Source organism: Anolis sagrei, chromosome 1, assembly GCF_037176765.1.
Source record: "Anolis sagrei isolate rAnoSag1 chromosome 1, rAnoSag1.mat, whole genome shotgun sequence".
NCBI lineage: Eukaryota > Metazoa > Chordata > Lepidosauria > Squamata > Dactyloidae > Anolis > Anolis sagrei.
The window spans coordinates 45446935-45460504 of record NC_090021.1 but is presented as its reverse complement, the minus strand read 5'-3'; the positions used below and the strand labels follow the sequence as shown (position 1 = coordinate 45460504).

Sequence of the window (13570 nt, the reverse complement as noted above, 5' to 3'; positions counted from 1 at the left end):
ATGTAGATAGATGTTAGCAGCCTTGAGTCCCCATGGTGAGAAAGGTGGGATAATAATAAAATATTTGGAAATAGTAGATCAAAAAGTAAAATTTCTAAGCTGATCTACAGCTGTTCAGAGGTCATGACTATCCTTAACTCTTCCTGGCCGTGAACACAGAACAAATCAAGATTATGCCATCTACAATGCAACTGTGGGAGAGAAAGGCAATGGCATGTTATCTCAGCCATAGCTTGGCCTCACTTTGAGTCCTGAAGCAAGACTAGTAGTGGAAGTGAGCACAAACAGCTTTTCACTTTTTCATCAATAAGTGTGTTTGATCTTGTATATCCTTCTGTGGATCTGCTTGCCATTTAAGTTTTTTTGGGGAAATACTTTCTCTCTGTCATCACAAGGTTTATTTGCTGAGGATAAGGAAAAAACTGATTCCAAGCATGAAATTATCTCCCATGAGAAGGTTTTGTTGTTCATTCGTTCAGTCGTCTCCGACTCTTCGTGACCTCATGGACCAGCCCACGCCAGAGCTCCCTGTCGGCCGTCACCACCCCCAGCTCCCTCAAGGTCAGTCCAGTCACTTCAAGGATGCCATCCATCCATCTTGCCCTTGGTCGGCCCCTCTTCCTTTTGCCTTCCACTTTCCCAAGCATAATTGTCTTCTCTAGGCTCTCCTGTCTCCTCATGATATGGCCAAAGTACTTCAACTTTGTCTCTAGTATCTTTCCCTCCAGTGAGCAGTCGGGCTTTATTTCCTGGAGGATGGACTGGTTGGATCTTCTCGCAGTCCAAGGCACTCTCAGCACTTTCCTCCAACACCACAGCTCAAAAGCATCGATCTTCCTTCGCTCAGCCTTCCCTAAGGTCCAGCTCTCACATCCGTAGGTGACTACAGGGAATACCATGGCTTTGACTAGGCGGATCTTTGTTGCCAGACTGATGTCTCTACTCTTTACTATTTTATCGAGACTGGACATTGCTCTCCTCCCAAGAAGGAAGCGTCTTCTGATTTCCTGGCTACAGTCTGCATCTGCAGTAATCTTTGCACCTAGAAATACAAAGTCTGTCACGGCCTCCACGGTTTCTCCCTCTATTTTCCAGTTGTCAATCATTCTTGTTGCCATAATCTTGGTTTTTTTTTATGTTTAGCTGCAACCCGGCTTTTGCGCTTTCTTCTTTCACCATGATTAGAAGGCTCCTCAGCTCCTCCTTGCTTTCGGCCATCAGAGTGGTGTCATCTGCATATCTGAGGTTGTTAATGTTTCTTCCAGCAATTTTCACCCCAGCTTTGCATTCATCAAGCCCCGCACATCGCATGATGTGTTCTGCATACAAGTTAAAAAGGTTGGGTGAGAGGATGCAGCCTTGCCGTACGCCTTTCCCAATCTTGAACCAGTCTGTTGTTCCGTGGTCAGTTCTGACTGCTGCTACTTGGTCCTTGTACAGATTCCTCAGGAGAGAGACAAGGTGGCTTGGGATGCCCATCCCACTAAGAACTTGCCACAATTTATTATGATCCACACAGTCAAAGGCTTTAGAATAGTCAATGAAGCAGAAGTAGATGTTTTTCTGAAACTCCCTGCCTTTCTCCATTATCCAGCGGATATTGGCAATCTGGTCTCTCGTTCCTCTGCCTTTTCTAAACCCAGCTTGAACATCTGGCAACTCTCGCTCCATGTATTGCTGGAGTCTTCCTTGCAGGATCTTGAGCATTACCTTACTGGCATGAGAAATAAGGGCCACTGTACAGAAGTTTGAGCAGTCTTTCACATTTCCCTTTTTTGGTATGGGGATATAAGTTGATTTTTTTCAGTCTGATGGCCATTCTTGTGTTTTCCATATTTGCTGGCAAATGGCATGCATCACCTTGACAGCATCATCTTTTAAGATTTTAAACAGTTCAGCTGGGATCTCGTCGTCTCCTGCTGCCTTGTTGTTAGCAATGCTTCTTAAGGCCCATTCAACCTCACTCCTCAGGATGTCTGGTTCTAATTCATTCCCCACACCGTCATAACTATCCTCAATATTATTATCCTTCCTATACAGATCTTCTGTATAGTCTCGCCACCTTCTCTTGATCTCTTCAGCTTCTGTTAGGTCCCTGCCATCTTTGTTTCTTATCATACCAATTTTTGCCTGAAATTTACCTCCAATGTTTCTAATTTTCTGGAAGAGGTCTCTTGTCCTTCCTATTCTGTTGTCTTCTTCCACTTCCATGCATTGCTTATTTAAAAATAGTTCCTTATCTCTTCTGGCTAACCTCTGGAATTGCGCATTTAACTGGGCATATCTCCCCTTATCACTGTTTCCTTTTGCTTTCCTCCTTTCTTGGGCTACTTCCAGTGTCTCAGCAGACAGCCATTTTGCCTTCTTGGTTTTCTTTTTCTTTGGAACGTACTTTGTTGCTGTCTCCTGAACAATGTCGCGGACTTCTGTCCATAGTTCTTCTCATTAGTCTTCTCATTTTCTGATGGCTGGCAAAGATCTTTTTATCTAGTGTGTTGTCAAAGGCTTTCATGGCTGGAATCACTGGGTTGCTGCAAGTTTTCCGGGCTGAATAGCTATGTCCCAGAAGCATTCTCTCCTGACGTTTCACCCACATGTATTGCAGGCATCCATAGATGGGGTCTGTTGGAAACTAGGCAAGTGAGGTTTGTATATCTGTGGAATGTCCAGGGTAGGAGAAAGAACTCTTGTCTGCTTGAGGCAAATAGCCACCTTGATTACCATTTAATGGTCTTGCAGATTCAAAACCTGGCTGGTTGCTGCCTGGGGGAATCCTTTGTTGGGAGGTGTTAACTGACCCTGATTGATTCTTGTCTGGATTTCCCCTGCTATTTGAGTGTTGCTCTTTATTTACTATCCTGATTTTGAGTTTTTAAGCTATTATTTAGACTTGACTTTGGTGTTCTAATTTACTCTGGCATTTTTAGTTGAACTTTATATTTCATTCTCAAACTCTGGTCTTCCAGGTATTTTGGATTTCAACTCTCACAATCTCAGACCATTAGCCAAAATGGCTAGGGCTCCAACTTATTAGAGTTAAAATCTAAAAACACCTGAAAGACTGGAATTTGGGAATTGCTGATTTAATACTTTAAAAAAAATGTTTGTATCAGATAGGTTTTTGGTGCACTCCTTTTTTTAACTTGATATGAGCTAATGTGGATCCCATCCATGAGAAAGGCAGGATGTAAAGTCAATCAACCAAGCAAGCAAAAACAGTACTTTTGCTTACTGCTATAACAGTGCATTTATGTATCAATAAATTACATTTCTAATTGATGGCCTGCATCACATTTTATTTTAGAAAAAGTGCTCCTGTGGAAATATAACTGCATATTAGTATTCATAATGGCTTTATTCATTGCATTTATATCCCAGTCTGTATAAATAAAAATGTAATTTTTGTTTGTGGGATTAACATAACTCAAACACCACTGGGTGAATTGACACCAAATTTGGACACAATAAATCTATTAGGCCAATGAGTGACCATCACTCATAAAACACTGAAAAACACACCGGAAGAGACTTAAATTTTACCTGAAATATTTTTCTCCATCACAAATGCCTCTGTAGTAATCCAAGTGGAATGGATCTTGGCATCTCTGCTCTTTCTTCCTCCTTCTGAAATGTAAGCATGCATATGTTTTGGGTATTCCTCTTTCTGGCTTTAGTAGTGTAAGCTTAACAACCCAAATAAACCCATTTTCTGCTTTCACAGGGAACTGAAAAGTTACTTTTGCAGTACCATGTTGCTTTTGGATTCTTGTCAATATTTGTTCTGCGACATATATTTGCACTATAGAAGAGCTTACAAATGAAAAATTGAAGCAGCTCTTTAGAAACATGGCTTTCTTGGGCATATGACATGTGGGGAGGGGCAACGGTCAGAGGTCATTCATACAGCTGTTGCACATTTATTTTTTGAGGTTTGGAAGTAATTTACTTGGAGCTTTATAGGGTGGAAAAGAAAATACGTCTTTCTACATGCTCCGCAAATGGATGTTAACTCTGTTCATGTGAATCTTGCTTCTTTACATCATCTATAAATGATACGGATAAAAACCACAATAAATTAAGGTACAGACAGAGTAAAAGGAAAAAATGAGTGTGAGGGATTAAGGAATGTGTCTGCAACATATTCATAAGGGAAGTAAGAAAAAAAACAGAGTAAAGAAGTTTATCTTGGCCTTCTATCCCCCTGAAAAATGACTAGGAGGAGGGAAAAGCCTTTTTTTTCCCTTTGGTGGGGCAAGTTTTAATTTTCACATGGAGATTGCTTTCAACAACTACTTCACCATGTTATATGGAAGAGACAGACTTGCTGCATGAGGTTTGTTTAGTTGGTTGCACTAAGTTTACAAAAGCACTCCTGACCACAGCAGAAAGCTGAGACTACAGACTCAGTCCAGGCATTCATCCAAATTGTAAATGTAAATCATGAGAAGGACTGTGAGGCCTAAATCCAGATTCCCTGATTAGTCTTTTGACTGACCAGGAGCACCTTAAACTTCAATTTGTTCATGCTCATCCAATTCATTAGTGACTCCAGATACTGGTTTAAATCTGAAGCAACTTCTTGACAGAAAGGAGAAATAGAGTCGGGTGTCATCTACACAACGGTGGCATTCTTGACAGCATTTTCTAGTTATTAGGCCTAAGCGATCAATGAAAAAAAAAGTTTCAATATTCATTATGAAATTAGGGAATGGGATAAAAATCATTTCTAAAGTGTTTTCGAAATTGGACAGGGTCCATATTGTAACTATCATGACTTTTTCGTTACATAATTGTGCCAATGTGGAAACTTCAAGGGCCCCTTTCCCCCTCATTGTTAGAGCTAGTGGCATGAAAATTACTATGATAATTCACATTTACCACTGTTAGCCCATCAAGTTTCAGAATGTTTCACTCATCCACTGATTTGGAAACTTTTCAAAGTTTTTATAAACAACCATTTTAAAAAACAACAAGAGCTATCTCCTTAAATTTTCTGTACAATGACACAAGATAACAGGGGATCACTCCTCCCAAGTTTCAGAAATATTGATACATCTAGTGATTTTGGGAATTTAAAAAATTGACAAAAACATTTTAAAGCCACCAGCTATCTCACTGAATGTCTTTAACCAATAAAACTTAAGAATTTATTCCCAACTCAGCACTGATTTCCGTACTAGTATTGAAGTAGCAACAGTCAGTCCTCCTCTTTGCAGATTCAACGATTTATTGGAACTCTGGCAAATCTCTCTCCTATCCTAATTGGGGCTTTCTAATGCTGAGCAGAATTCAGGGAAGTGTAGTATAAGCCAGTGCCTTTTGAATTCTCTGCCATAGGGCTCCTTGCCTTCTTAAACTACATTTCCCAGAATGCTGTTCTCTCTCAGTCTCTTTCCCAGATCACTCAGCTCATCCTGCCCTGCTGCTTTTCTCTCCTCATGGCAAAAGGCAACCGATCACTTCTTAATTTAAAGAAGAAATGCAGCCTTTTTGGCTTTGCCTAACTTGCACTAAAAATGAAACCAACTTCTGAGCATTACAGAATTCAAATGAAAAATTATTGGGTGAATTTTGCATCTTAAGCTTTTCAGTGCCTCCCCCCCCCCCCGGGGGTGTTTCTTAATATCTGTTTGTATATACAAACCTTACGAATTAGATATGACTTATGATTTAAAAATGAACATTTGCACACCCCTACTGATTACCTATCAATTTCTTTCTTTATCTCAAGGAATAATAACACTATTGTAACTGAGACACTTTGTAAAAGCCACAAAAGTTATGTAGGGGGTGGGGGTTGAAATGATAAGCCGCTGCAGAAGGAGCAAGTGAATAAGCTCCATTTCATTTTGATAACACTGAAATTGCCAAAATAGTTTCTTAGAATCACGAAGTTATAGTTGGAAGGGGCCTCATGATCCATTGAGCCCAATACCTTCCAAGTAGTTTAACTTGTTGAGACTCTTTTTGAAAACATCCAGAGTAGGAGTTACCACTTCCTCTGGAGCTAATTCTTCCATTGCCAAACTGTCCTTACTCCCATGGGTAATGGTCAGTCCAAATCTACTGTAACTTAAAATCATCAGATCTGGTCCTATTCTCTGGCACAAGAGACAACAGAACTGCCCTGTCCTCTCAGGTCATGTAGAAAATATCAGTAGATCATGAATGGTTAAGTTCCTGTCTCTAGTTATTAGGAGATGCTGGCATAAAAGTCTTTAAAAAGTCTTAATTTCTCTCCATTAAGAGAGGAAGTAATTTTCCTAAGGGAGTTTTGCTTCAGCATACATTTCGGTGTGCAACCTCACCTCCCTCAGTAAAGTTATAATCGACCTCTCTATGCCAACTATATACTTCACCAGTTGACCACCCTGCAATGTTGACATGTGTTGAAATGACATAAATTGCAAACCCAAGGTGACACAGGAGTACTTGTGGGGAAGAGGGAGTGGAATAAAGAGGCACTCCACTGAAGGAGAGAATGTGTCTGATTTGCAGTGGATGTTGTATGAAAGGGTTTGCTGTTTTAAAGATATTATAATAAGTGCTTTGGAGGGCTGCAGGTATTTCTTCAGGCTTGTTTTTGTGGTTCAGTTATTTCAGATCGACCAAAGAGAAAATCAGGGGAAGTTAAACATTTTTACTCTGACATATTATATATACTTATGAATAAGTTGAAAAAAAAATGACAAAAGATTGGTTCAAAAATCTATGTCAACTTATACTGTACATGGGTCAGTGTGGGAACAGGTACCCAGTGCAAAGGGTAAAAAGCTTGTCTGCCTTTGTTAAAAATAGCAATCACAATCTCTTTGCAGAGAGGCTTATGCGGTAGGTCCATATTAAAAATGGTATTGCCATTCCACTCCACTTCAAGCATCCAAAATGGCAGATACGCCACATTCCTAGGGCTCCCCCACTTTGCTACTGAACATCTCTAGGGCATTAAAAATGGCGAGGAAGCAGAGAATGAAGCAGGGCTGCTTTTCTTCTCTAGTTGTGCCAAGTGGGTGCTAATGGAATGGAACTGTTTCTCACTTCCTCTTGTCATTGCCTTTGTCCCGAGTCCTTAACAAAAGCCCAATGCTTGCCTTGCTCTTCTTCCTTTGCCATTTTTCAGGCAGCATTCTCATCGTTTCCTCATTTATATTTCTGTATTTATGTAGAAGTAGACATTTTAAAATCTATAATGCAATTTACAACCCTTGAGTCTAATTACTCAAATAACAGACCCCTTCTCTTTTTCCCAAGTAATGCATGGTTCCTCTATTCATTTTTTAAAGGAGAAAAAAAAGAATCATACCACAGGTCATACCAAAATTCATAATTTTTGCTCCAAAACCTGCTCTTAACTTATATATGAATATATGTGGTAAATACTACTATGTCTGATGGGACTTCCTATCTAGTGATTGCATTTAGGATTTAAACCATAGAAAGAATGTTGTTTTTCCCAGCTTCATTGTTAGAGGTGTTGCCAGGTAGCGGCTTCAGTTTAATTTTCCAAGAACCTCTTGTTGATAAATCCTGAGTTGTTCAGCAACCTCAAATTTCTCTGATTTTTGATTCAGTGGATAGGATAACTGTTTCTTTGCCTTGCCCAACCAGATGCAGACAGTGTATGCTTTTGATGAAGAAGAAACAGAAATGAGGAATAAAATAGTTGAAGACTTGAAGACAGCTCTGCGGACTCAGCCCATGAGGTAATTAACTATCTTCTCTCTCCATATTACACTTTCTTTTGTGTCACGAAAGGAGCAAATGTAGAGGTGTACAGTGTGTGTGTGTGTGTGTGTGTATGGGAAAAAACTTTTTTTTAGATAACCTTTCTGAGGCAATCTGTAGTACAAAGCTCTGAATGCAGGGGTGGACAATGCCCAGGGTTTGATGGGATGCATGACTAGTATGCACACAAGATAGTTCCTCCCAATTGCATCTCTCCTACCATATCCCTCATTATGTGCTGCATCTTTTCCAATGCTCAGAATTCTTTTCATTTTTTTTCTACCCAAAACACATTTGTTGGTTTTTCCTCCATTTTCCTTTGTCTCCCAGGACTATTTCATACCCAGGAAAACACTGTATTGACTCAGGAAGCAAATAGAAACTTCATTTTTTTAAAACAATGTGGTCAGGTTAGGGGGTCGTAGATGTCTATAAAAATCACATGTGGTCCTTGTACTGTTCTTTCATCACCCATCTTAAAGGGGAACCAGGAGACATGTAAATGGAATTCTAAATCTGCTGCCTTTCATACTAGAGTTTCACAAGATGCACATAAGTAGATACTTCTGCCATTCTGTAGCTATTAGAACCTCTGTGCCCATTTTCCTGCTTGGCCAAATATGTGGAGCCTTCAGCCTACAAGCCACATCCACCCTATGGGAGCTCATCATCTGGTTCACTAACTTTTATCATGTTCTCACTTTCAGTCAATGACTTAAGATAAGACTCCCCCCCCTCCCGTACATATCCATGGCAGTGGTATTTGGGTCAAAGCTTCAGTTAGTGTCAACTGAGGGTAAACCAATGTGGGGCACATTTTTTGGAGGTGTCCTTGCTCAGGACAGCAGAAACACTACACACTTACATAAAAATTACTCTTGTCTTTATGATACTAATGGAAGCTTTTTACAAGCTCCAATGCAACATGGAAGACAGTTGTTGGAAGACAGTACAGAAAAAAAAAAGGATTTTTCAGACTTCCCCAGTCTGAAAAATCACCCTTCCCATACTGTCATTAAGCATTGTATAAGATGTAACAACAGTGAACCTGATGGGCACCCCCAAATATCTGGAACAATGGAGGGAAAAATAATTAGGAAATAAATGCATCCTGATAGGGAAAATATATAATAGTTTTTTTTTAAAAAATGTGCAGCTATGTCTTTGCTGTCTAATTGCAACTGCTTACCCATTAATCAACACAATATTCCTGATAGTAACCTTTAAAACTAAGAGATAAGGGGGAAAACTCTTCTGTGGTGCACATTATAATAAGCATGCATACCTCTATAGCTTTCCAGCACCTATTTTATCATGCCAGAAATGACTCTTTTAATAAGACAAGTCTGTGGGAGTGGAGTATGGGAAATCTCTACGGTAGGTTTTTCTGCAAACAAGCTCTGACAAGAGGCATCCATTTCCTCTGTTTATAACAACTGTAATAAGTATCAGCACCAACATCCACAAATTGTCACATAAAGTCTTAGCTTTTAAAAATGTTGGCTGCAGCATTTTGGACTATTTTTTCTGAGCCACAGCAAAGCCAAAAATGGAGTTAAGTATTCATGTCTCAACTAATTTCTAGTGACTTTGTTTGCAAGATGCCAAATGGGCCATGTGCCAATGCCTGATAAGTAAACCAGCCCCTTCTTTGATAGAAAGGCTGCACTACAGCGGCCCATAGTTTTGTCTTTCATGAGCAACTGGAGTTCTTCAAAATCCTGTATTGGTACTGAAGCAGAAATTTTGCTGTTGTCTCTTCATCAGAATTTTAATAATAACAGCTGTCTGAAAGCATAAAGTCACACAGGAGGCAGAATCCGAGGTTCCAATGGCAATCTCTAGATGCTCATGTTCAAGCATTGTCTGCTCTGAACTTGAATATATTACTGTGCACTCACCTATAAATCCTTGAATAATAATTGCCAACTTTGTATGGAGTTTATGTAGCTTGCTGACTTTATTATGATTTGGCTTGAGTATACACTGCCAAAAAAATGTGGAGGGAAGGCAGAAAAGAAAGCCAAACATTGCAATGGGGAAACCTAAATTTTGTGCTTGGAGTAATTATAGCAAATCAAGCACATCTGCAGAATCTGTTCTGTTTCCAAGACCACACTTTCCAGGGTCTAAGGGTTACATTAAATGGGAAGTGAGTGAGGATACAGGTATCAATTGATATATGGGGTAGGAACTGGTATGGAGAAGTCACAGGGAAAAGAAACTCTCTAGAGCAGTGGTTCTCAACCTTAACAGCTGGTAAATTGGCTAGTATTTCTGAGAGTTGTAGGCCAAAAACATCTGGGGACCCCAGGTTGAGAACCACCGCTCTAGAGTTTAGAACCAACATGAGACACCAGCATTTTAAACCTTGCTTCCTGTTTTGGCTCCTTTGAATTCTGAACCTTCACCAAATTTCCTCAGATTGTTCTCTACATCTTTCCCTCAGTTGTTTCTGAATTGTCACCAGCCACTTTAATAAGGGCTTATTCTCTCGTTTTCTGAGGGAAAGTGTACCTAGGGCATAAATGGAGGTAACCTACTCACCAGAGGGCCATATAAATCAAGGCTGGTCATACTGATTTGATGGCAACCTGTCTTCCTTTACTACAACCTGACAACTCCCCATCTTACAACCATTCTTTATAGAGAAGCTTTGGGTGGTCAAGGAGAGATAGTATCCAGCTGCCTGGTTCAATTGTTATTACTTCTCCTTCATATTAATGTGATGTGTGAGAAGCCAAAATTTGTGCTGTTTTTAGATTTCTTCTTCAAAAGGGATGGAAATAACTTCTGAGCAGATCTTTTGTGTGTGTCCTTCAGTGTGTGTCCAGAACACAGCTTTAATTGCTAAGACATGCTTTCATTGGGAATGGGATTGAAAATTGTAGTTTGTGGACTGCATAATGGACCCACCCAACTTGTACATGATTTCCCTGAACCTCCATGTAGCCCCTTTGGATTGGATGAGTGGACAAACAACTAAGATGGGCAAAGTGGAAAGTTAAGATATTTCCCAATTTTCCATCCAAAGAAAGAAAAATAAAGAAAAATAAAAACAGGCTAAAATGCCTGGGAATAAAAATCTAGAACATGTTTGGGGAAATTTCAGAATGCTTTCCATGGCAGTATGCTTTATTGGATCAAAAAGGCCCTTGCCCCACATGGAGTTACCCTTCATGACAAACTGGGAGTATATGTTAGAATTTAACTGTAACAGCCTGGCCCCATCATTTTGTTTAGGGACAAATCCACAATGAAATGAAGGGAATGACTGGAAGGAAGTGAGATCTTCCTTATGTGTTCTAACTATAAACACTACTAACTATAAAAATTTCAGGCTACAAAAATTTGGAAAGGTTGTTTCGCTGTTTTTGTTGGTTGTGGAAAAGGCAGAGTATTAGGTGGGAATGGGAATCTGAGCAGGAGCAAAATTTAAATTTAACATTTAAAATGCTTTTTATAAAAAAATGGAAAAGCACCTAGTAAGTTACTTTTCCTGTTATTCAGAAATATTTTATTTTTTAAGGACAGGGAATTTATGATTTAATTTGTCTTTGACTCGTCTGGTAGGATTTCTAATAATTCTAATATTTCTGGTAGAAACATATTAATTAGACATATGTTTGAAATAAATCTGATGAAAAGGCTTGGCTCTTCGCAAACACCATGGTTATCTGTGCACAATAGACAGGATTGTTCTTTTCTTCTTGTATTCTTTTAAGCCATCTTTGTTTTAACAAAAACTGTGTTATAGGGTTTCAGAGGAGCTTTTTTTTCAGAGGAGCTTTGCCATTGCCTTCTGTGACTGAGACTTGCTCAAGGTCATCGAGTGGGTTTCCACAGGCACAAAAAGGACTCCAGCTGTGGCTTCCATGAGTTCTAGTCTCTATATTCAGTCCCAATACTGGGATTCCCTATACTGGGAGAAAAGCGGGATAAAAATAATATTAATAAAGTAATAATAATCTAATACTCAGACTAAAGTCCTCTTGATTATCCTTAATTTGTTTAATTCAATAATAATAATAATAATAATAATGAAGGAACATTCAATAGTAGATATCTGCACATGGGCAAGTGACATGCCCTCCAAAAGGTCTTACATTTCTTATCTACTTTTAAAAAAAGAGAAATATACTTCATTCTACTGAACAGGGGATCACAGCAGACGAGAAACAGAGTGAGGGATCAATGTTTGTTTCCATTTTGAATCTAAAATACACACCCATATAGACCAGCAATTGAGTGTGAAAATGAAAATACACTTGCATGTACAAGCTGCATTTCATTCCTTGGTTTTGTCCAGAACCCAGGAAAAACCAAGACCTTACAGAGTAACAGGGGGTTCACAATGAGGTTTTCTTGCGGCAACACCAGAGGCACTCCAAGTGGCCAGATACTGGTCAAAGGACATTTAATCAGCTACCAAGTTTGCAAAATTTGTGGGTGTTTTTTTTATATCTGTTTGTTTGTTTTGTTCTGTTAGAAATGTAATACAATGTTCTGGTTGCGGATGACATGATAAATAAATAAAATTTCATTCGGTTCTTGTGGGTTTTTTCGGGCTATAGAGCCATGTTCTAGAGGCATTTCTCCTGACGTTTCGCCTGCATCTTTGGCAAGCATCCTCAGAGGTAGTGAGGTCTGTTGGAATTAGGACAATGGGTTTATATATCTCTGGAATGGCTGGGGTGGGGCACAGAGCTCTTCTCTGCTGGAGCTAGGTGTGAATTTTTCAACTGACCACCTTTATTAGCATTTGAAGGCCTGGCTGAGCCTGGGAAAATGTTTTGTTGAGAGGTGTTAAGATGTGCCTGGTTGTTTCCTCTCTGCTGTTTTGCTGTTGTGATTTTAGAGTTTTTTAATATTGGTAGCCAGATTTTGTTCATTTTCATGGTCTCCTCCTTTCTGTTGAAATTGTCCACATGCTTGTGGATTTCAATGGCTTCTCTGTGTAGTCTGACATGGTGGTTGTTGGTGTGGTCCAGCATTTCTGTGTTCTCAAATAATATGCTGTGTCCAGGCTGGTTCATCAGGTGCTCTGCTATGGCTGACTTCTCTGGTTGGAGTAGTCTGCAGTGCCTTTCATGTTCCTTGATGCTGTCTGGGCGCTGCGTTTGGTGGTCCCTATGTAGACTTGTCCACAGCTACATGGTAAACGGTAGACTCCTGCAGAGGTGAGAGGATCCCTCTTGTCATTTGCTGAATGTAGCATTTGTTGGATTTTCTTGGTGGGTTTGTAGATTGTTTGTATGTTGTGTTTCCTCATCAGCTTCCCTATGCGGTCAGTGGTTCCCTTGATGTATGGCAGGAACACTTTTCCTCTTGGTGGATCTTCATCTTTACTCTCGTGGCTTGTTCTTGGTCTTGCAGCTCTTCTGATGTCTGAGGTGGAGTATCCATTGGCCTGGAGAGCCCAGTTGAGGTGGTTCAGCTCATCTTGGAGGAGGTGGGGTTCGCAGATTCTTTTTGCACGGTCTGCCAAGGCTTTGATGGTGCTTCTTTTTTGACTTGGGTGATGGTTGGAGTTTTTATGTAGATATCTATCTGTGTGTGTGGGTTTTCTGTAGACGGTGTGACCCAATTGTTGATCTGGTTTGCGGATAACTAGGACATCTAGCAAAGGCAGTCTTCCTTCTTTTTCTTTTTCCATGGTGAATTGGATTTTTGGGTGGATGCTGTTAAGATGGTCCAGGAACCTGTTGAGTTCTTCTTCTCCGTGGCTCCAAATGGTGAAGGTGTCATCCACATACCTGAACCATATAGTGAGCTTTTTGGTTGCTGTCTCCAGGGCTTGTTTTTCAAAGTGTTCCATGTAGAAGTTCGCTATGACCGGGCTGAG

General features: G+C 39.9%; 1 protein-coding gene across 5 annotated transcripts in view; it reads left to right on the top strand.

Moving 5' to 3' along the window:
* DAAM2 (dishevelled associated activator of morphogenesis 2) overlaps positions 1-13570 on the top strand; it is a 246966-nt gene that overhangs the window by 152822 nt on the left and 80574 nt on the right. For all 5 annotated transcript variants that reach the window (XM_060754094.2, XM_067464194.1, XM_060754095.2 and 2 more), the window contains one exon: positions 7609-7703. In XM_060754094.2, coding sequence (XP_060610077.2) covers positions 7609-7703 — 95 coding nt within the window. The remainder of the gene's footprint in view (positions 1-7608; positions 7704-13570) is intronic.